Source organism: Mobula birostris, chromosome 22, assembly GCF_030028105.1.
Source record: "Mobula birostris isolate sMobBir1 chromosome 22, sMobBir1.hap1, whole genome shotgun sequence".
NCBI lineage: Eukaryota > Metazoa > Chordata > Chondrichthyes > Myliobatiformes > Myliobatidae > Mobula > Mobula birostris.
Genome location: NC_092391.1, coordinates 50,998,923 through 51,023,090, shown reverse-complemented (window position 1 = coordinate 51,023,090; position 24,168 = coordinate 50,998,923). Strand labels below are relative to the sequence as shown.

Sequence of the window (24,168 nt, the reverse complement as noted above, 5' to 3'; positions counted from 1 at the left end):
ATCTGGTTGAGGAAGACTGAATGATGTTGTACAGACGCACTCTTCTATGTCCGTTTTTATAAAGTTTGTGACAACCGCAATGTATTCATTAAGATCCTCCTATGAGCCCTTGAACATCCCCAGTCCACCAATTCGAAGCAATCCCATAGCCACTCATCTGCCTCCTACAACCACCTCTTTGTTGTCCTAATCTCTGGAGCCTTGCTCTTTAGCCTCTATGCAGGTAAGTGATCAAATTTCCTGAGATGTGGTCTGAGCATGTGGTAGGTATTCCTTTTCATAGTTTACCAGTGTGTCTAGTGTGTCGGAATCCTTGGTGCTGCAGGTTATATGCTGGTGATAGAACATAGAACATTGAATAGTACAGCACAGTACAGGCCGTTTGGCCCACAATGTTGTGCCGACCCTCAAACCCTGCCTCCCATGTAAGCCCCCACCTTAGATTCCTCCATATACCTGTCTAGTAGTCTCTTAAACTTCACTAGTGTATCTGCCTCCACCACTGACTCAGGCAGTGCATTCCATGCACCAACCACTCTCTGAGTAAAAAACCTTCCTCTAATATCCCCCTTGAACTTCCCACCCCTTACCTTAAAGCCATGTCCTCTTGTATTGAGCAGTGGTGCCCTGGGGAAGAGGCGCTGGCTATCCACTCTATCTATTCCTCTTATTATCTTGTACACCTCTATCATGTCTCCTCTCATCCTCCTTCTCTCCAAAGAGTAAAGCCCTAGCTTTACTCTTTAACAAGAGGTCCACAACTGTGATTCAAAATGCATTGGAGTGGGCTGTTTCTTGTTTGGTGACCACATCATTCTATATCTCAAGTGTCTGCTTAATGTCAACTTTTGATGGTTATGTTTGGCTGGGCCGGGGGGGGGTGGGGAGCTATCATCCCCTATATAAGGCAGTAGCCAAAACAAGAGTTACAGTTATGTAAAGAGCAGCCAGGATCATGGAGGAGAACTCTCTCAATAAGTAGAATGGTCAGTACTTAATCATTAGATGTTCCAGGTTGGGGGAACAAGAGTGTGATAAAACCATTTCATTCGAGCCTCACTAAGCGTTTATCATGAGACATGCACTCCCGCCTTCTGCTTCACTGAATCGGCAGCTTGGTGTATCCTGTGTATCGAGAAACCGTCACTCATACCAATACATCTGTCATGTCTGGAGTGAGCCATGTCTCCATGAAACACAGAACTCAATTCCCCATTTCCCTCCAATACAGCAATCTTGCCCTTAAAGATTTTCAATCTTGTTCTGCAATTCTGTATTTGCTAACAAGATGCTGGGCAGAGGGAGTTTCATTCCTCTGAGTCTCAGTTAGGCTGGGGTCCTCCCCTCCTTCCTCTCTTCCAGCCATGGCAATGGTCCTCTGTCCACTTCAAGATGCTGTCCCTCCATGCATGACAGTTAAGTCCAGTGTTCTTCAGGAGACTGAGGAATTGCTGGTTCAAAGTACATTGCTTAAAGGGAAATTACAGGCTGCAGATTGCAGTGAGAGTAATTCAAAAGAGGTAAATTAATAAGTTTTGTAAGTAGCCTGCAACACATCACCATGATTTGCCGGCGCCATCTTGCATACAAGATTAGGTACATCAGGGTAGCATAAAGGGAAATACAAAACAAAATGCTGAATATAATGTTACAGTTACAAACAAGCGCAGTGCAGGCAGACAACAAGGTGCAAGGGCCATGGCATGGTAGACTGGTGGGCCAAGGGTTCATGGTTCGTATATTAAAGGTCCATTGGGAACTCTGATTACAGCAGGATGGAAGCTGTTCTTGAGCCTGGGTGGTTTATGCTCTCAAGTTTTTGTATCTTCTCCCCCATGGGAGTGGGGAGAACAGCCAGATCAGAGGGGTCCTTGATTATTTTTCTGCTTTCCTGAGGCAGTAGGGAGTGTATGGACACAGCAGAGTACTTGTCAAGCCACTTGGCCCACAGTGGCGTGCCAATCTCCTGCTAATTTGATTGTCAGTGAGGAGGAGATATTATCATGAATTTACACAGATCATGATCTTCTGGTAAGGAAGTTGAGTGTCCAATTGCAGAGGGAGGTACAGAGGCCCAGGTTCTGTAGCTTATCAATCAGGACTGTGGGAATGACCAAACATGGAAATGGGAAAGAAATGAGATCTAAGTGATTTTGACCATGGAATGACTGTTGGTGCCAGATGGGGTGGTTAGAGTACCTCAGAAACTGCTGGTCTCCTGGGATTTTAAACACCCAACAGTCTCTACAGTTTAGCGAGAACATTGTGGAAAACAGAGAGGGGCAGTTCTGTGGGTGAAGATGCCGTGTTAGGGGTAGAGATCGGAGGAGAGTGGCCAGACGGTCCATGGCATCTCAAATAACCGCATGTTAGAAAAGTGAAGGGCAGAAGAACATCTCTGGATGTACAGCGCGTCAAACCTTGAAGTGGACGGGCTACAGCAGCAGGAGACAATGCACATGCAGAAACACCTCCTGTACAAAATAAAGTGGCCACTGAGTTTATACTTCCTCTTACTCTTAGAGTCAACACCCCTATCCTTCTGATGAAGGGTCTTGACTCAAACCAAAAGCAGTTTATGTTTCTCCATAGATGGTAAAAGTTCAAAGTAAACTTATTTTCTAAGTACATATATGTCTCCATATGCTACTCTGAGATTCATTTTCTTGCAGACACTCGCAAGAAACAATAGAACCAATGAAAAACTACACACAAGCACTGACAGAAAACCAGTGTGCAAAAGAACACAAACTGCAAATACAGATAATGATAATAAACAATAATAATAAATAGATGAATAATAAAATAATATTGAAACATGAGATGCAGAGTCCTTGAAAGTGAGTCCATAGGTTGTGGAATCACTTCTTCACTGAAAATTCTCCATGCTGGTTCAGGAGCCTAATGGCTGCAGGGTGATAACTATCGTCGTGGGACCTTAGGCTCCTGAACCTCATTCCCGATGGCAGCAGCAAGAAGAGATCATGGCCTGGATGGTGGGATCCTTGAAGACAGATGCTGCTTTCTTGCGGCAGTGTTCCGTGTAGATGTGCTCAGTGGTGGGGAGGGGTTTTGCTGTGATGGACTAGAATGTATCCACTACTCTTTGGAGGCTTTTCTGTTTACAGGCACTTGTGTTTCCATACCAGGTCATTTTTTATTTTATTTTATTTAGTGATACAGCATGGAGTAGGCCATTTCAGCCTTTCGAGCCCCAGAAACCCTGACAAACCCAATTAACCCAACCTAATCACAGGACAATTTGTAATGACCAATCAACCTATCGGGTACATCCTTGGACTGTGGGAGGAAACCCACGCATTCCATGGGGAGGATTGTAGAACCTCCTTACAGAACGGGGCCAGAATTGAACTCTGAAGCACCCTGAGCTGTAATAGCATCATGCTATTTGAGGATCACAAGGATGATTCCGGGAATGAAGGGGTTGACATTTGAGGAGTGTTTGGCAGCTTTGGGTCTGTGCTCACTGGAATTTAGAAGAATGCGGGGCGATCTCAATGAAACCCACTGAATGTTGAAAGGACTAGATAGGGTGGAGAGGATGTTTCCTATGGTGGGGGTATCCAGAACTAGAAGGCACAACCTCAAAATTGAGAGGTGGCCCTTTAGAACAGAGGTAAGGATGAATTTTTTTAGCGAGAGAATAGCAAATCTGTGGAATGCTCTGCCACATGCGGTTATCCATACTCTCTGCTTTTGTCGTTCAACTGCCATAAATCTTGGGCTGAACCATCACTAACTCTGGGGAACCAGCTCTAACCGATGGATAACCAGCAAAATCATAGGGATAACCAGAGCTAACCGTGAGATATCCAGCATTAACCCTGGGGTAACCTGCAGTAATCATTTGTAACTGGCACTAACCCAGGGTAAATCAGAACAAACCCTAACATTACCAGCTCTCCCAGTTAACCAACGCTAACCCTGAGTTAATTAGAGCTAACTCTGAGTTAACCAGAGCTAACCCTGCGTTAACGAGGGCTGACCCTGAGTTAATTAGAGCTAACCCTTAGTTAATCAGAGCTAACTCTGAGTTAACCAGAGCTAACCCTGCGTTAACGAGCGCTAACCCTGACTCACAACCACTGCGGGCAGAGCAGGTGAGAAGGCGGGGAAGTCGTATCAGGACCGCAGCCGATTGGCTCCTTGGTTCCCGTCGCTCTGGTGACGCACGCCGACGGACGTCGCTTCCAAAGCGTCACGACGCGGCCCGGCGGTGGGCGGGAGCGATGATTTCTCAGGTGTTTATTCTGTCGTCCCGCGGCGACCACCTCATCTACAAAGACCGTATCCCGGGGCCGTGGATGAGGGGAACCGGGACAGAGACGTGTTTGCAGTGGGCCCGGAGACGCAGCTGTATAAACAACAGCAATGGGTTAGGCCAGTTCCTGGTGCCGACAGGGAGGGAACTCCTCGGGCTCTGCGGAGCGAGGGTGGTGGGAGGATCGGGGTTTGTATCGCGCTCCCGTGCGGAGCTGGCGGTCTGTGCATCCTCCATCCTCCTTGCTGCACCCACTCTTGTGTATGCCCTGTGGTTGCCAGCAGGAGTGACTGTGTGTGTGTGAGAGAGAGTGAGAATGAGAGTGACTGTGAGAGTGAGAATGAGAGTGACTGTGAGAGAGTGAGAGTGACTGTGAGAGTGAGAATGAGAGTGACTGTGAGAGTGAGAATGAGAGTGACTGTGAGAGAGTGAGAATGAGAGTGACTGTGAGAGAGTGAGAGTGACTGTGAGAGTGAGAATGAGAGTGACTGTGAGAGAGTGAGAATGAGAGTGACTGTGAGAGAGTGAGAGTGACTGTGAGAGTGAGAATGAGAGTGACTGTGAGAGAGTGAGAATGAGAGTGACTGTGAGAGAGTGAGAATGAGAGTGACTGTGAGAGTGAGAATGAGAGTGACTGTGAGAGAGTGAGAATGAGAGTGACTGTGAGAGAGTGAGAATGAGAGTGACTGTGAGAGAGTGAGAGTGACTGAGAGAGTGAGAATGAGAGTGACTGAGAGAGTGAGAATGAGAGTGACTGTGAGAGTGAGAATGAGAGTGACTGTGAGAGAGTGAGAGTGACTGAGAGAGTGAGAATGAGAGTGACTGTGAGAGAGTGAGAATGAGAGTGACTGTGAGAGAGTGAGAATGAGAGTGACTGTGAGAGAGTGAGAATGAGAGTGACTGTGAGAGAGTGAGAATGAGAGTGACCGTGTGTGTGAGAATGAGAGTGACTGAGAGAGTGAGAATGAGAGTGACTGAGAGAGTGAGAATGAGAGTGACTGTGAGAGTGAGAATGAGAGTGACTGTGAGAGAGTGAGAGTGACTGAGAGAGTGAGAATGAGAGTGACTGTGAGAGAGTGAGAATGAGAGTGACTGTGAGAGAGTGAGAGTGACTGAGAGAGTGAGAATGAGAGTGACTGTGAGAGTGAGAATGAGAGTGACTGTGAGAGTGAGAATGAGAGTGACTGTGAGAGAGTGAGAATGAGAGTGACTGAGAGAGTGAGAATGAGAGTGACTGTGAGAGTGAGAATGAGAGTGACTGTGAGAGAGTGAGAATGAGAGTGACTGTGAGAGAGTGAGAGTGACTGAGAGAGTGAGAATGAGAGTGACTGTGAGAGTGAGAATGAGAGTGACTGTGAGAGAGTGAGAATGAGAGTGACTGTGAGAGAGTGAGAGTGACTGAGAGAGAGTGAGAATGAGAGTGACTGTGAGAGTGAGAATGAGAGTGACTGTGAGAGTGAGAATGAGAGTGACTGTGAGAGAGTGAGAATGAGAGTGACTGTGAGAGTGAGAATGAGAGTGACTGTGAGAGAGTGAGAATGAGAGTGACTGTGAGAGAGTGAGAGTGACTGAGAGAGAGTGAGAATGAGAGTGACTGTGAGAGTGAGAATGAGAGTGACTGTGAGAGAGTGAGAATGAGAGTGACTGTGAGAGAGTGAGAGTGACTGAGAGAGAGTGAGAATGAGAGTGACTGTGAGAATGAGAGTGACTGTGAGAGAGTGAGAGTGACTGAGAGAGAGTGAGAGTGACTGAGAGAGAGTGAGAATGAGAGTGACTGTGAGAGTGAGAATGAGAGTGACTGTGAGAGAGTGAGAGTGACTGAGAGAGTGAGAATGAGAGTGACTGTGAGAGTGAGAATGAGAGTGACTGTGAGAGAGTGAGAATGAGAGTGACTGTGAGAGAGTGAGAGTGACTGAGAGAGAGTGAGAATGAGAGTGACTGTGAGAGTGAGAATGAGAGTGACTGTGAGAGAGTGAGAATGAGAGTGACTGTGAGAGAGTGAGAGTGACTGAGAGAGAGTGAGAATGAGTGACTGAGAGAGAGTGAGAATGAGAGTGACTGTGAGAGTGAGAATGAGAGTGACTGTGAGAGAGTGAGAATGAGAGTGACCGTGTGTGTGAGAATGAGAGTGACTGTGAGAGTGAGAGTGACTGTGAGAGAGTGAGAATGAGAGTGACTGTGAGAGTGAGAATGAGAGTGACTGTGAGAGTGAGAATGAGAGTGACTGTGAGAGAGTGAGAATGAGAGTGACTGTGAGAGTGAGAATGAGAGTGACTGTGAGAGAGTGAGAATGAGAGTGACTGTGAGAGAGTGAGAATGAGAGTGACTGTGAGAGAGTGAGAATGAGAGTGACTGTGAGAGAGTGAGAATGAGAGTGACTGTGAGAGTGAGAATGAGAGTGACTGTGAGAGTGAGAATGAGAGTGACTGTGAGAGAGTGAGAATGAGAGTGACTGTGAGAGAGTGAGAATGAGAGTGACTGAGAGAGTGAGAATGAGAGTGACTGTGAGAGAGTGAGAATGAGAGTGACTGTGAGAGTGAGAATGAGAGTGACTGTGAGAGTGAGAATGAGAGTGACTGTGAGAGAGTGAGAATGAAAGTGACTGTGAGAGAGTGAGAGTGACTGAGAGAGTGAGAATGAGTGACTGAGAGAGAGTGAGAATGAGTGACTGTGAGAGTGAGAATGAGAGTGACTGAGAGTGAGAATGAGAGTGACTGTGAGAGAGTGAGAGTGACTGAGAGAGAGTGAGAATGAGAGTGACTGAGAGAGAGTGAGAATGAGAGTGACTGTGAGAGTGAGAATGAGAGTGACTGTGAGAGAGTGAGAGTGACTGAGAGAGTGAGAATGAGAGTGACTGTGTGAGAGAATGAGAGTGACTGTGTGAGAGTGACTGTGTGTGTGAGAATGAGAGTGACCGTGTGTGTGAGTGAGCTCGAGAGTTCTGTATGAGAGCTTGACAGTGTGTGTAATAGAGAGTGACTGCGTGACCGAGCTCGAGAATGTGTGTGCACTCGAGTGCGTGTGTGAGTGATGGTGAGCAAGTCTGAGAGTGATATTTGTTCACGAGTGATTGCGTGCATGTGAGCGAGCTCGAGAGGTGTGTGTGCACTCGAGTGACTGAGCGAGAGTGATGCTGTGTGTGTATGACACTCTGTGTGTACATTTAGTGCTAACTGAACGTAGATGGAGGCACAAGTTCTCCACGGGGGGTCCACTCTGACAATGACTTTTTCTTGACTGAGCCGTTCAGTTCGTGGTGAGGATCAGAAGGACGTCATCGATGTTTTCTACCAGAAGGTGACATGTTTACCCAGAGACCAGGCCCCTGTTGTCATGGTGAGTGATCTGTATAATTCCTCAGAAGCTGAACGTTTCTGGTTTCATCCTGTATTGGGAGACATGATCCAAGCCCCTCCTACATGACCACTCCCCACTCCCACTGACCCACTGGTCATCACGTGGCGGTTAGCTTATCCATTCTAAGATATGGGAATACTTGCAGTGCGTAATCAAACGTTTGGTTCTGGTGACAACCTCAGGTACAGGTAGATGAGACCAGGCAGAAAAACAGGTCAGCACAGACTGGAGGGGCAGAAGGACCTGTTTCTGCACTGAAGTGTTTTATGACTCTCTAACTTCAGGGGTTAGAAGATTCCCTGTCTGCACCCAACTGCAATCAGGCTGATCAAGTGGTGGGTGGTATTCGTGTTACCTGCTACTCGACCATGATCTGCTCCATGGATTCTGGCTGTACTTCTTGTTGCCTCAGAAAGCAGCAGCCACCACCCACCCCAGACATTGTCTCTTCTCCCCCCTCCCATCAAACCGAAGATACAAAGCATGAAAGCACATAACACCAGCCTCAAGAACAGTTCCCATCTCACAGTTATCAGGCTCTTGAATGGACCTTGTATGATAAAACTGCACTTTTGACCTCATGATCTACCTCGTTATGATCTTGCACTTTACCTGTACTGCACTTTCTCTACATTGTTATCGTTTTACCTTGTTCTGTTATGCATTATGTAAGGATTTGATCTGTGTGAACGGTACGCAAGACAAGCTTTTCAGTTATCCTGGCACATGTGACAATAAACTAATAACAATACTGTCGACCTTCACTGGGGAGGTCACCGTTGACCAGAGACCAACACCAAAGGGCAGCAGTTCCTGCTGAGTCTTGTTGGCTGTAGGGTGGGGTTTGTACATCTGTGGTTGCACTGATGTTCGCTGGATGCCTGGGTTCTTTCCCACGCTCCAATGACCTGCTGCTGCATAATATCCCTTAAATACATATTAAAATGTGAACTATAGACAAAAAATGTCAAGAGGAGTTGAGTGACATGTGGGAGACTGTGTGGAACAGCTACAGTGAAATAAAGAAGTGGGAAAAGACTGATGGGATCACTCTACTGTGGATGGTGGTGGAGTTGACAGATCGAATATGATGTATTAAATATTGATTACCTTTAGAAAAATGTAAGTGGACTGACATGTGCATAGTCTGGCCTCACTTATACAAAGGCACAGCGTATCAATTAAATTGAATGTGAATTATAGTCCAGGATCATCTGGCTCTCTAATTGCCTGGTGTGATGAGGCCACAGCTTTACTCAAGGATCTGGTCCCAGAAGTCCTGAATATTCACACCCTCTACACACACAGTGCACTGTTGTGACAGTTTGCACTTAGTTATAAAATTCACTCCATTAGCTCACCACCAACTTCAACGGTACCTCCCGAATCTGTAACTGCGCCAAATCAAAGGACAAGGTTGGTAGGCACAGGAACAGTGTTTGTTGTCCAGCTGTACACCATTTCTTGGTCCTGATGCATGGTCACAACTAAAAACGTCAACAGTTCCTCCTCCCTCCACAGGTGCCACTCAACCCTGACAATCCAGCAAATTGTTCATTGCATCATTTGCTTTGTTACTAATCAGGTAAGGAGCCTACTGTATAATGAAAATATCCTCAGGTTACAGCAGTACAGAACAGGGCTCCCCTTGCCTTCAATGTCAAAATGAAGCTTATTATCATAAGTCCATGTTTGCACAGGTGCAATGAAAAACTTGGAAAAGTTCATTGTAGTACTGTGATCAAAGTGCTCTTAGTGTTTCCATGCTGAGGTAGTGACTAGGGTCAGTGCAGATTAGTTCAAGAACCCAGCGGTTGAAGGGAGATAGCTGTCCTTGAACCTGGTGGTGACTTCTTTACTTCTTGTGAGAAGATGGTGGATATTGCCCTGAGGCAGCACTTCCTGTGATACCACCAGTGGTGGGGAGAGATGTTGCCTGTGATCTAGTGGGCAGAGTCCACTCCAGCTTTTATATTCCTATTTGAGTTGTTGTACCAGACTGTGATGTGATAAATTTTGGTCTTGCCAGGAACCACAGCATGAGAATCATCTGCTTAGATGATGCTTTGCACTGATTGTTGACTGTGCTAATCATTCTTTAATCAGCATCACCAAGGCCTACAGTACATTCACCTCCGACAGAACACGCTCTACTTCGTGGCCACCACTCGCTCCAGCCCTTCTCCGTTCACCATCATCCAGTTCCTCAGCAGGTAACTTGCTGCTCTGTTGTAGTGGGATGTGGGGATATGTTACTTGGGGCTGTGTGTACTTCCCGTAGCAGTGCATTTGAAGCCTTGACTCACTCTCAGCTGCTGGGTCACTGGGTACACCTCTGCCAACCCAGCACAAAGGTCTCAGGTCCATCAAGTGTACTTTGACCCTGTCTGGTGTGATTGGGTGATCCCGGCTTCGCTCTCACTGCAGGACAGAGAGTGAACAAAAGCAGAATTCAGCCATTTGGCCCATCAAGTCTGCATTTGAACATGGCTAATTTATTGTCCCTCTCGACCCCAATGGGGGAGCTCACGAAACCCTCACAGTCTCAGGAGGATGGCCTGATCGAGTGTGTACGGTCTGGTCAGTATGGGGGGTTACTGTCACTGTGCTGTGCTGGCGGCTGACCCTGGCTCGTGTCGTTAGGTTCGCCGGTCTCATCAAGGATCACTGCGGGACTCTGAGTGAGAAAACGCTGCGGTTAAACTTCGCCCTGGTCTATGAGATGCTGGATGAAATGTTGGTGAGTGCTCAGGAGGCTGTTACTGAGGGAGAGAGTCACATCCCCACCCAAGCTCTCACCTGCTGGCTCCAACTTGCCTCGACCCCAATTCACTGTCAGCCCAGCCCCAACCCTGGCCTTGGCCCAGCTCCCCACCCTTGACTTCCCCCTTCCCCAGCCTCAACCAGACCCCTCCCCAACCCCTGGCCCTAGCTCGGTCCAACTCCACCTCCCACTCCCCCGGCTTTGGCCCAGCCTCTTGACTCCTTACCCCAACCCGCACCCTGATCTCTGGTTCTTGAACAGCTTGACTGTTCCCCAATTCCAGCCCCATGCCGGTCAGCCTGGCAATCCCACCATCTGTCTCCCTTGACACGGTCTTTCTCGTCCTCCCGTGGGAAGTGAGCAGAGCTGTGGGATTAACAGAGGGTTACCGGGAGAGCACTCGGACTGAGGGATGATGATGGTGATGTAGCTCATTACTCCGAACTGGTGGAGGAAGAGTTGATACCACCTTCACCAGATCCATGGCTCTGCATTTCAAGTTCATGTTCAGGTATTCTGTGAGAGTAGCCAAAGCCTCTAACCCTGGCACCTCTTCTATGAGAGCACAGTGTAGCAATCAGAAAGTTTGTCCGAATCTCGCTGCTAATTTTTCGACCCAAATTTTTAAGTTTATGACTCCTGACTTTTTGATCCCTCTCTTTAATTCTGTTAACCAGGGCCTTTTCAAGTCCTGTCTTTGCCGCCCTCATTGCTTCCTCAAAGATCTCTCCTATATATTCTGTGAGCAGGATTATCCCTCAGTAATAATGATCGGTTAGCCACAGAGAGGATCTGAATTTACTGATAAGTACCTTTATTGTCTCAACTAACAAGCACGTAAGTTTACAAATGAACTGTGTGCACACCTGCCAGGTTTCCCTGACCCTGCATGAACAGTCAAAGAAAAGGTGATACTTGTGTTCCTTGTGGTGCCAATGTAATTTCCACGTGTCTGATGTGGGGTCATCTGCGTCCACGATGGCTGGTCTCCTGAGTTGTCGCTGCCTGTGCTCCCAAAGTCTTTCCATCTTATTCCTTCCCTAATTAGATCAATCGATGAAGCTTGAATATCATTGGCTCAGGTCACCTGACTGACCTGTGTCAAATTCCCAATGGATATAGCCAGGGCTACGAGCAGCATTTCAAACCAGTCTAACCAGGTCACCCAAACACAGGGCCCAGCTGACCAGATCATGGGCTGTTCCTTCTGCAAACCTGCCATTTTCTATAATAAGCAGCTTCTTATCTGAGAAAGGTCTCGGGTTTAGCAGATCCTTAGCAGAAAGTCCTTCTGTCCACGTTCAACTGCTCTAATTATCCCGAAACAAGAATCAATTCACCAAACGGTTCACAAAATAGCAGCTGCAAAGATAGCCTCACAAAATGGCCACTTCCGTTTCTGCCATCACACGACAAGAACAAAGACTTTGTTTCCTTGCCTCATTCTTGTTCACGGATTTATAGATTATAGTTCTGTCTGGCCAACAAATTTCAAAGTACTCACTCCATAACAATTTTCTGTAAGTTGAGAAGTACTGACCTGTGACCCCCGCCTGGCTTCATATGTGTGTTGTCTCAGTGGTTTCTGAGGAGCTCCATTCTTTCCCTGGGTACTTTCTTGCTTTTCAGATACATAAGATTCCATATAAAACGAAAGACCAGGCCCTGAGCCCTGCAGAATCTCGCTGGTAACAACCTTCCGGTCACAATAAAACGACGGTCATCTGTCACAGAGCTGATTTCAGATCCGGTTTTATGCTGTTGTTTGCTGTGGGCAAGCTGACTTCATTGGAAGTGTTGCTGACATTCATGTTGATGCTAAATGAATGGCACTTTTGTCACCTTCACACAATGTTCAGTCAGGTTAGTCAGGCACTACCTTCCTTTATATCGATGCAGTCTTCCCTGAAATAATTTGCACCTTTCTCTCCATCTATTTCTGTAATTCTCTGGACACCAGAGTTAATCAACTGGCCTGTCTCTTTACTTTACTTTACCTCTACCTGTCACTTCAAACATTGGCTGCCCTCACTGTTCTGAGTAGGGCTGATGAGAAAACTGTCAGGGCCTCCACAAGTCACTTCTTTTGTCAGCCTGTCAGGCCTGGCAAATGAACCACTTCCAAATATTTTACACCCCTCAATACTTCCTTTTTACTGTGTCCCTCCATCCAACATTTCATAGAGCCCTCAAGTAAGAACAACGTGACCTCTCATAGAATGTCAGCTTCACTAATAAACCTGACCAATGTGCCCACACCCACAGATACCTCCTCTAAGTTATCCTAAGGACTCATTTGCAATTACTTTATGGCTGTGTGGAGGGAGCAGGGCAGTGGGGTTAGCTTGGAGACTGATGCAGGGCTGTGGGGAGAGTGGGGCAGTGGGATTAGTTTGTAGACTGATGCAGGGCTGTGGGGAGAGTGGGGCAGTGGGATTAGTTTGTAGACTGATGCAGGGCTGTGGGGAGAGTGGGGCAGTGGGATTAGTTTGTAGACTGATGCAGGACTGTGGGGAGAGAGTGGGGCAGTGGGGTTAGTTTGTAGACTGATGCAGGGCTGTGGGGAGAGATTTGGGCAGTGGGGTTAGCTTGGAGACTGATGCAGGGCTGTGGGGAGAGTGGGGCAGTGGGATTAGTTTGTAGACTGATGCAGGGCTGTGGGGAGAGAGTGAGGCAGTGGGATTAGTTTGTAGACTGATGCAGGGCCGTGGGGAGAGAGTGAGGCAGTGGGATTAGTTTGGGGACTGACAGGTTGAGAGGAGAGAGTGGGGCAGTGGGGTTAGCTTGGAGAATGTTGCAGGGCCATGGGGAGAGATTTGGGCAGTGGGATTAGTTTGTAGACTGATGCAGGGCTGTGGGGAGAGAGTGAGGCAGTGGGATTAGTTTGTAGACTGATGCAGGACTGTGGGGAGAGAGTGGGGCAGTGGGATTAGTTTGTAGACTGATGCAGGGCTGTGGGGAGAGATTTGGGCAGTGGGATTAGTTTGTAGACTGATGCAGGGCTGTGGGGAGAGAGTGGGGCAGTGGGATTAGTTTGTAGACTGATGCAGGGCTGTGGGGAGAGAGTGGGGCAGTGGGATTAGTTTGTAGACTGATGCAGGGCTGTGGGGAGAGAGTGGGGCAGTGAGATTAGTTTGTAGACTGATGCAGGGCTGTGGGGAGAGAGTGGGGCAGTGAGATTAGTTTGTAGACTGATGCAGGGCTGTGGGGAGAGTGGGGCAGTGGGATTAGTTTGTAGACTGATGCAGGGCTGTGGGGAGAGAGTGGGGCAGTGGGATTAGTTTGTAGACTGATGCAGGACTGTGGGGAGAGTGGGGCAGTGGGATTAGTTTGTAGACTGATGCAGGGCTGTGGGGAGAGAGTGAGGCAGTGGGATTAGTTTGTAGACTGATGCAGGACTGTGGGGAGAGTGGGGCAGTGGGATTAGTTTGTAGACTGATGCAGGGCTGTGGGGAGAGAGTGAGGCAGTGGGATTAGTTTGTAGACTGATGCAGGACTGTGGGGAGAGAGTGGGGCAGTGGGATTAGTTTGTAGACTGATGCAGGGCTGTGGGGAGAGAGTGAGGCAGTGAGATTAGTTTGGGGACTGACAGGTTGAGAGGAGAGAGTGGGACAGTGGGATTAGTTTGTAGACTGATGCAGGACTGTGGGGAGAGAGTGAGGCCGTGGGATTAGTTTGGGGACTGACAGGGCCGTGGGGAGAGAGTGAGGCAGTGGGATTAGTTTGGGGACTGACAGGTTGAGAGGAGAGAGTGGGACAGTGGGATTAGTTTGTAGACTGATGCAGGACTGTGGGGAGAGAGTGAGGCCGTGGGATTAGTTTGGGGACTGACAGGGCCGTGGGGAGAGAGTGAGGCAGTGGGATTAGTTTGGGGACCGACAGGTTGAGAGGAGAGAGTGGGGCAGTGGGATTAGTTTGGGGACTGACAGGGCCGTGGGATTAGTTTGGGGACTGACTCGGCTGTAGGGAGAGAACGGGGCAGTACAGACTGCAGACTAGCAGAGTAGATAACTGCATATAGAACAAAAATTGGTGCCTGATTTAGGAAAATAATGAAAGTTGATGATGTGTGAGGTGGTTGAAGTAGAGGACGTGCTGTGCCCAGTGGGAAGGTGCTGAAGTGCAGGTTGGTGGGTGGGTGTGTTGACTGGGTAACTCTGAGACTGTACTGAGCCCGTTTTGCTGCACAGGATTATGGATACATTCAAAGCACCTCCACTGATATCTTGAAGAACTTTATCCAGACCCAGCCAGTGATAGCCAAACCCTTCAGTCTCTTTGAACTCAGTAACATTGGACTGGTGAGTATCTGCTCCCTTTTATCCTCTACCTTCCCCATCTTCTCTTTCCTTTTCAAACTAGCTTTTGGAGGGAGTCTGAGGAAGCACTTGGAGTGATGTGTGAAGAGGATTTGAGTGGGAGGCTGTTGGTGTTAGTGACGTTGGTGATGGTGCAGTGGGAATGGAACTGTATTGAGAAACGCTGGGGATGTCGGAGTGGTACTGTCTCTGCATGAATGAACGTGAGTGACTCTGTGCATACGTGTGAGTGAGCGAGAACGGATGGTGCTGCGTGTGCATGCGAGCTATGTTTAAAGCAGAGATTGATTAGTAAGGGTATCAAGTTATGTGCAAAGGCTGGGGTTGAGAGGAAAATAAATCAATATGCTAAAATGGCAGAGTAAATTCGATGAGCTGAATGACCTTGTGGGTAGTGGTTCTGCGGGTACAGTGTGTTGGGAGGGGGAGATGGGCTTGGTCACGTCGGTGGGGTGTTGGTTGATAGGGGGAGGGGGCTTTGGGCTGGAGCAGTGCGTGAGGGTCACTTGGGACACTGAGCCGTGAAGTTTGCTGTTTGCTGACCCTCGTTGCCTTGCAGTTCGGAGCAGATACTCAGCAGAGTAAAGTGGCGCCCAGCAATGCAGCGAGCCGACCTGTGCTGGCCGTGAGTGAGCAGGTGAGTGGGGAGCGGGGTTTCCTGAATTCAGGGGATGACGTTGTTGGACATGGGGCCACCTCACTGGGACACCTGAATCCTTTCCCCCTCCCCCAGCCGCTTGCAGTTACTGGGGTACAGATTCTGCCCCCTGCCAGTTACTGGACTGCTGCTTGTTGCTGGCTGCCTTCTCCTCTGAGCACACACTGTCACTATGATCCAGGTTTCACACGCAGGGGTTGTTGGAGGGAACTGGGTCACGCTGCATTGGATATTGATCCCATCTGTGTCCCTAGGGCAGATGGTTGTTGGCGGAGGAGCCAGTGGCTGGGACTGGGCTTTGGAGTCCAGGATGCAGGAACGTTGAGCACTGACTGGGCTGGGGCAGGTATTCTCTCTGTACTCCTTTCTCCCCCCCAACCCACTGCCTCGGAGCAGTTGTGACCTGCTTCTGAACATCAGCGTGGTGAACTCTTTTGTTTCTGTCTCAGGGGTCGAAAACGGAAATCTTTGTTGACGTCATCGAGCGTCTGACGGTGGTGATTGGAGCCAATGTAAGTCTGTGCTGCAGTGCTGGGAGGGGGGTCCCAGCAAGGTGCCGATGGTCCGACCAGGTGTCTGTCTCTCTGCCTCTGAGCTCCCTCCTTCATCCCCTCTCCTCCTCCATCCATTCCCCCTCCCTGAGAATATCTCTTCACCTAGAGTTCTGAATTGTTACTGTTGTCTGCCCTGTTGGGGTGCAGTTACAATAGATTCAGTAGGCTTTTTTTTTAAGGGAGTTAGTGTCATTTGGATAATGTGGGATGGTGTGATGGAGTGACAGGTCAGTCCTGCTGTGGTGGGTGCTAGAGCAGGAACGAACGGCCTGTCCTCTGGGTATTTCTTCTCTCCCTGTTTTGCAGGGGAGTCTCCTAAAAGCACACGTCCAGGGAGAGGTGCGCCTGAAGTGCTTCCTGCCCAGCAGTACAGGTGAGTGCCACATTGGAGCGGGTTGATGCTGTTCACCCGCACACGCCATATTAACCATAGTCAACCCTGTCCTGTGCCTATTCACTTGGCTCTTCCTGGCCTCCAGCGCCCGTTCCGGCTACTCTACGCTGATCTCCCGCCTGCTCACATGGCTGTCCCACACCTGTGATGCCAGCTCTCCATCCTGGTCCATCTCTCCTTCACCCCACCACTCAGCTACAGCCACATTTTGCCCGTTCACCACATTCTCCGTTCTGTTACCCTTCATGGCTCAGTGCTTCTACTGGGGTCTAATGTTTGTTGTCACTATTGACATAGAAAATAGAGTGGTACAGCACAGGAACGGGATAAACAGCCAGTGATATTGTTCAAACTAATTAAACTAACAACAGCTGATCCTTTCTGCTTGCACATGTTCCTTATCCCTACATTCTCTGATCATTCATATCTCTATTTGAAAGGGATTCGCACATTCCAGGCACCCGAAACAAAAACTTGGCCTGCACAGCTCCTTTGGACTTTTCCCCCCATTCACCTTTAAATGCATGCCCTCCTGAATGAGACATTTTGGCCCTCCCCCGCAGAATCTTTTAAACTTCCAGGTCTCCCCTCAGCCTGTACCCCAAAGGAACAATCTAAATTCATCCAATCCCTCTAATCCAGGTAAATTCTTATACGTCTCTTTTGCACCCTCCCCAAAGCCTGCACGTCCTTCCTGTAATGAGGCAATCAGATGAATTCAATACTCCATATACAGTCTCACCCAGAAAGCTACAACATTACTAACTGACACTGGAACTCAAAGACTCGACTATTAAAGCCAAGCATGCCCTGTCAACCTGTGGAACGCGTTTGGCTGGTTAAACTCCACTCCCCACCACTGAGTACATGTATATGGAACACTCTCGCAAGAAAGCAGACATCCCACCCTGCAAAAACTCATTTCAGGGAGGTAGCACCATCAATTTGTGGGAGACTCCCAGAACTTCCAGGAGAGGTGGGATGTCTGCGATAGAGTAGCTCCATAGCAGCTAGCCAGCTAGTTTAAATAACGTTAGTTATGCTAATGAACGAATGACACGTGTTAAACTCACCTCAACATGTTACAGTCTTAACCCACCATGGGCAATAGAAAAGTCACTGTTACAGACAGTGCAGCGAGCAACAGTGTCATTATGTTTGACCCTATTAGGCAGGGGTACACTTTAGGGTAGTCTCAGGTGAAGTAGGTTTTATATTTTTTTTGGAACACTCTGCCATGGCGCACTGTCGCTCTCTCTCTTGTGCTCTGTCTCTCGCTCGTGCACTCTCGCTTGCTTTCTCTCTTGCGCTCTCTCGTGGCCGCTCTTGCGCGTTCTCGTTCTCTCTCTGTCTCTCTGTCTCTCTGTCTCTCTGTCTGTTGCCCTCGCGCTTTGTCTCACTCTCTCTCAAAAAAATCAATTTCTGTGATATTGCATATAATTTGCGGGCATCAGGGTGTCACTGTTAATATGCTGGAGACTCCCGGAACTTCCGGGAGAGGTGGGATGTCTGAGAAAGCAGCATCCACCATTAATCCTGGCCGTGCTCTTCGCACTGCTACCATTGGGTAGGAGGTCCCACACTACCAGTTATTACCCTACAACCATCAGATGGAGATAACTGCAATCACCACTACTCTGAGCTTGATTTTATGACCTACACTCACTTTCTAGGATTCTCAATAAATTATTTTTATTTGCTGTTTGTCTTTTACGCATTGGTTATTTGTCAGTCCTTGTTTGTATGTATTCAGATTTTTTGTAGATTCTTTCATATTCTTTATTTTTCCTGAAACTACCTCAATAAAACGAATCTCAAGGTAGTATATGGTAGCATATACTCTGGCAATAAATTTACTTTGAACTCTGATCTATGACTTCTCTGCTTGTTTCTGCAACTGATCTATGTCCTGCCGTATCCTTTGGCAATCTGCAACACTATCCACAATGCCATCATTCTTTGTGTCACCTGCAAGCTCTCTAAACCACCCATCCACATTTTCATCGGGGTCATTTATATGTATCGTGGACAGCAGAGGTCCCAGTAGAGATCCCTGTGCAGCACCAGTGGTCAGGGCCCTCCAGCCAGAGTGTTGAAAATCTGCTGACGTTGGAAATCCAGCTGACACACACAAGATGCTGGAGGAACGCCGCAGGTCAGGCAGCATCTATGGACAAGAGTCAACAGTTGACGTTTTGGGCCAGGGCTGCAAAGGAAGATGAGAAGTTACAGCAAAAAGGTGTGGGGAGGGGAGGAAGCAGTACAAAGTAGTAGGTGATAGGGGAAACTGGCATGGGCAGGTAAGGAAATGAGGTGAGAGGGGGAAATGGTGAAGGGTGGGGGGAGGCATTACCAGGTGTTTGAGCAAACGATGTTCATGCCTTCAGTTTGGAGGCTACCCAGACGGAATATAAGCTGTTGCTCCTCCAATTGCCACTGTAAAGGAGGGCATGGACTGGCATGTCAGAATGCGAATAGGTAGTAGAATTGAAGTAGGTGTCCACCAGGAGATCCTGCTTTTTCTGCCGAAGCAGTCTCCCAATCTACATGGGTCTCACCAATATACAGGAGATCACGCCGGGAGTACGAGGTAGAGTAGATGACCCTAACAGACTCACAGGTGAAGTGTCACCTCACCTGGAAGGACTGCTTGGACCCTGAAGGGTAGTGAGGGAGGAAGTGTATGGTGGGTATGGCACTTGTTCCGCTTGCAAGGATAAGTAGCAGGAGGGAGATCAATGGGGAGAGATGAATGGACAAGGGAGTCACGTAGCGAGCGATCTCTGTGGGAAGTGAGGGGAAGGGAAAGATGTGCTTGGTGATGGGATCTCGTTGGAGATGGCAGAAGTTATGGAGAATTATGTGCTGGATGTAGAGGGTACTGTAGTGGTAGGTGAGCTCGAGGAACCCTATCCCTGGGAGGATGGTGGGATAATGGGGCGAAGGCAGAGGTGCATGAAATGGAAGAGATGCGGTTGAGGGCAGCATTGATGATGGGGGAAGGAAAGCCCATTTCTTTGAAGGAGGATATCTCATTAATTCTGAAATGAAAAGCCTCACCCTGAGAGCAGATGTGGCGAAGATGGAGGAACTGAGAGAAGGGGATGGCATTTTTACAAGTGACAGGGTGGGAAGAGATATAGTTCAGGTAGCTGTGAGAATCAGTGGGTTTATATGTTTGTAAAAGATATCAGTGTAAACTAACTCCAGAGATGGAGACAGATAGAGAAAGTGGAGCAGGGTGTTGGAAATGCTCAGGTAAATTTGAGGGCAGAGTGGAAGTTGGAGGCAAAGTTGATGAAGTGTTTGAGCTCAGCATGGGTGCAGGAAGCAGCCCTGTGCCATTGTCGATGTAGCGTAGGAAAAGTTGGGAAGTGATACCAGAGTAGGCTTGGAACATAGACTCCTCCATCCTCCGGAACCTTGTCTGTGGCTAGAATAGACAGCAGACAATCTCAAGGCTCCAACAATCTCATCTCTTGCCTCTCTCAATATCCTGGGGTATATCTCATCATGCCCTGGGGACTTATCCAGCTTAATGTTCTTTGAGACATCCATCACATCTTTCTTAATCTCAAAATGCCTGGGTATAATAGCATGATACACATTGTTCTCACTATCCTGCATGTTCTTTGCTGTGGTGAATACCGATATAAATACTCATTTAAAACCACAAACACAACCTCCGCCTCTAAGCAGATGTTCTTTTATTCTTGAGTGGTTCTTCCCTCTTCCTAGTTATCCCCTTGCTTATGACGTATGTATAGAGTACTTTGGGGTTCTCTTTAACCCTACTTTCCAAAGACATTTCATGGCTCCGCCCAGCTCTCAAATTCCCATTTGAGTTTCTTTTCCCCTAGCTTTATTATTCTCAAAGACTCCATTTGATTTAGCTAGCTAATCCTTACATGCGCTTCTTTTTCCTTCTTGACTCAATTCATGACTTCTCTTGACATTCAATGACCCTTTACCTTTGCCATTCTTGTCCTTCCTTACTGATCATACCTGCCCTGTACTCTGTGGACTTTGTCCTTACATCCTCACCTGTTAGATGTGGACTTGCCCAAAAACAGTTCTCCCTAGTTCCTGTCTAATACTCTTGTATTTTGGCCTGCTCCAATTCAATACTTTCCTGCAAGATCCATACTTAAATATAGTTTTCTTAAAACTCAAGGAGTAGTGGTCACTGTTTCCCTGCTGAAAGATCAACGATCACCCCAGGCTCATTTCCAAACACTGGGTGCAGAGTGGCCCTTCGTCTCATTGGACTATCTGCGTACTGATTGAAGGAACCTTCTTTGAGCTGGTGTTTTACCTGTGTGTGTCAAGGCAATTGTCCCCCTCTGGAGCAGCTGGACACAGACAATGAGATAACACAGACCATGAGAAGGTAGATTGGGAGATAAAAAATTCCTGACATGCCTCTGTTTCATGTTGCAGAGATCAGGATTGGGTTAAATGAAGAGTTCAGTGTGGGGAAAGCTGAGATCCGAGGTGAGAGATTTGGGGTTCTGGGAATATGGGGCTGTGGGTGGATTTTTGAGGTGTTAGTCCTCAGAAATGGTCGTGGGAGGAGGGAACTGAAGGAAGACCAGGTGTTTGAGGGTTGGGGTGGGGGAATGGGCGGGATTTATGGGACGGTGCATGATTTGGAATGGCTTAAGGAACACTGAGAGATCAGCACGAGTCGATGTGTTGACTCTAGACCCAAGGTTGATGCTTCCCTCATTGCCCACCTCCCCAAGCCCTTGATTCCCCCAGACCTATGGTAGCACTGGAAATGTCCAGTGATTCAGTCCCTGCAGCTGGAACCATGTTTTCCCCCACCCTTCCTCATCTCTATAACACAAACAGCCACTGCAGGAACACCCTCTTCCCTCCCAGTCTCCTGGGTTCCCACCGTTCCGCACGCCCCATCCACTGGAACAAACGCCGCTCCCCGGTCATTCCACTCAGGTGACCCCTCCATTCTGAAATCATCTCCCTTTCTTCTAGATGAAGGGTTTGTAACCTTTTCTAAGCCATGGACCCCTAGCATGTGGTCTGTGGACTCCTAGGTTGGGAATACCTCTCTGGATTCACCCCCCAATTAGGAAATGTATCCTGGAGCATCTCTGCTTCAGTGAGTAATGGCTTTTCCTTCACTTACTCCATTCCAGGAGTCCACCTGGCGTTTCTATCCTGAACTGTCTCTGAAAACCACAATTACTGACAATCTGAAAGTGTCACAGCAGATGCTGGAAACACTCAGCAAGTCAGGCAGCATCTGTTGGTAGAGTAACAGTTTGGTCTACAAACAGGAGTGAGGAAAACTAGCGGCAGAGATTGTTGGGGAGGGGGAGGGCTGGGTAAAATGGATGAGATATCTCTGGTGAGATGAGACCAAATAATTGAGTTGAAACTAGAACAACCAGAGTAACCAGTTCTGGTACAGACGCAGGTTAGAGAATTTGATACTAAGTCCTGAAAGATGTTCGGTACATTGACCTTGGTTCTCTCTGTTAATAGTACAGGAGGTCTGGTGGGAGATTGTTCTTTAGTGATCTCGGTCCTTGCTGTAATGGTAGGTTACAGACCAAAGAGTCAGACTGAGGGGTGGGATGGGGGAAATTAAACTGACAGGGAACAGGACGCACAGGACCACCCCTGTGGACTGACTGCAGATGCTCAAAAAGCGGTCATCCAGTCTGCATTTGGCTTCTCCAGTGTAGGGGAGACCACACTGTAAATACTGAATGTTGGGCACTAGAGTGGAAGAAGTGTAAGTGCTTCACCTGGAAAGATGGTTTGGGTCCCTGGATGGTGGGATGGGAGAGGTGAATAGACAGGTTTTATTCCTCCTGCAGTTCCATGCGAAAGTGCAATATGACAAGGTGTGATTAGTGGGGATGGAATCTGTACCTGGTTCAGTTTTTTCCTTCTGTTTGTAGACTCACTCTGATTCTACCAGCTGTATTCATGTGGTCTCACCCTACCAGATACTAAACACTAGAATACTACAGCACAGTACAGGCCCTTCGGACTCGATGTTGTGCCGACCCATATATTCCTTCAAATAAAAAAAAAGTACTAAACCCACACTACCCCGTAACCCTCTATTTTTCTTTCATCCATGTGCCTGTCCAAGAAATACCCCTAACGTTTTGGCCTCCACCACCATCCCTGGCAAGTCATTCCAGGCACCCACAACCGTCTGTGTAAAAACAAACAAATAAACTTACCCTTGATGTCTCCCCTAACCTTCCCTCCCTTAACTTTGTACATATGCCCTCTGGTGTTTGCTATTCGTGCCTTGGGAAACAGGTACTGGCTATCCACCCTATCTATGCCTCTCATAATCTTGTAGATCTCTATCAAGTCCCCTCTCATCCTTCTACGCTCCAAAGAGAAAAGTCCCAGCTCTGCTAAGCTTGCCTCATAAGACTTGTTTTCCAATCCAGGCAACATCCTGGTGAATCTCCTCTGCACCCTCTCCATAGCTTCCACATCCTTCATTTATTCAGAACTGAGATATATTCTTTCAGTTCTACACATCTGTCCTCCATTTTCTATGCCACTGAGAACTGTCTCATCTTCTCCCTTTCCCAGTTCTGATCAAGTGTTCCAGACCTGCAAGGTTAACTGTTTCTTTATCTACAAGCGCTGTCTTAGCTGTTTCCAATTTTTGCTCTCATTTTAAATCATGTCTTCATTGCAGGTATATCTGTTCTCAATGTGTTAACCTATGAATTGTGGCAGGATTTCCCAGCTTTAAGTTCCACCCTATGTGTAGTGAAGCTCAGTGTTCCATCTGTTTAAAATGCCTGGCGGTGTCTGCAAGAACCCCAGTGTTTGCTCTGAAGCGGGTTGTGACAGTGACGGGGAGCCTGTGGGGTTTGGGGTTTAGGATTGTTTACCATTCCTCACAGGGGTCTGTGTTGTTTCAGGGTACGGCACTGCTGTCAAGGTCGACGAGTGCAGCTTTCATCAGTCGGTGAAACTTGAAGAGTTCGAGACTAACCAGATCCTGAGAGTTGTCCCACCCCAGGGGGAGGTAATCAGTGTAACAAGCTCCCACCCCCGGGGAGGCAATCACTGTGGCATGCATTCCCTCCTCAGAGGGAAAGTAATGAGGGTGACACCTATGCTGGGGGAAGGTAATATGAAATAAACTCGCACCCCAGGGGGAAGGTAAACAGCATGCTGCACACTCCTCCCTGGGGAAGGTGATCAGTGTGACACATACTCCCACCCCAAGGGGAGGGTAGTCAGTGTGACACCCCACCCCACTGACGCTGTGTGTTCTTCCCCTGCAGATGACCCTGATGCAGTACCAGCTGTCGGATGACCTTCCTGCCTCCCTCCCATTCCAACTTTTTCCCACTGTGGATAGAGACATGAACAGCAAGTAAGGAACGGGATTCCATCCCAAATCTTTATCAATGGCCCACCAGCCCTCTCAATCCAGTAATTGAGGGAGGAGAGAATGTTCAGGGTGGGGGGGAGGTCTTTGATTATGTAGGCTGTTTTACCGAGCTAGTGGGAAGTGTAGAAACAGTTTGTGGACAGGAGGTTGCTTTTGTAATGTGCTGAGCTGTGTCCACAACTCGGCAGTTTCTTGCTGTTTTTCACAGAGCAGTTACCATACCAAGTTGTAATACATACAGATAGAACACTTTCTATGATGTATCAATAAAACTGGGGCATGCAAACTTTCTTCAGCCTCCTGAGCAAGTAGAGACATTGGTGAGCTTTCTTGGTCTTTATGCTTATATGGTTGGAGCAGAATATTGGTTCTATTGATTATATTCAACCCTGGGAACCTGAAGCTCTTAACCCTCTCTACCTTGGTGCTGTAGAT

At 48.0% G+C, this 24,168-nt stretch overlaps 1 protein-coding gene across 3 annotated transcripts in view; it reads left to right on the top strand.

Annotated features, from left to right (window-relative positions):
• The first annotated feature begins 4,207 nt into the window (after positions 1-4,207).
• The window catches only part of ap4m1 (adaptor related protein complex 4 subunit mu 1), a 31,807-nt gene continuing 11,846 nt past the window's right edge, over positions 4,208-24,168 (top strand). For 2 of the 3 annotated variants that reach the window (XM_072240717.1, XM_072240716.1), the window contains exons 1-11: positions 4,208-4,308; positions 7,533-7,618; positions 9,746-9,852; positions 10,283-10,379; positions 14,594-14,704; positions 15,282-15,359; positions 15,830-15,892; positions 16,241-16,307; positions 20,769-20,822; positions 23,255-23,361; positions 23,624-23,715. In XM_072240717.1, coding sequence (XP_072096818.1) covers positions 4,251-4,308; positions 7,533-7,618; positions 9,746-9,852; positions 10,283-10,379; positions 14,594-14,704; positions 15,282-15,359; positions 15,830-15,892; positions 16,241-16,307; positions 20,769-20,822; positions 23,255-23,361; positions 23,624-23,715 — 920 coding nt within the window. In that variant the 5' untranslated portion in view covers positions 4,208-4,250. The remainder of the gene's footprint in view (positions 4,309-7,532; positions 7,619-9,745; positions 9,853-10,282; positions 10,380-14,593; positions 14,705-15,281; positions 15,360-15,829; positions 15,893-16,240; positions 16,308-20,768; positions 20,823-23,254; positions 23,362-23,623; positions 23,716-24,168) is intronic. The other variant, XM_072240718.1, reaches the window with a different exon arrangement.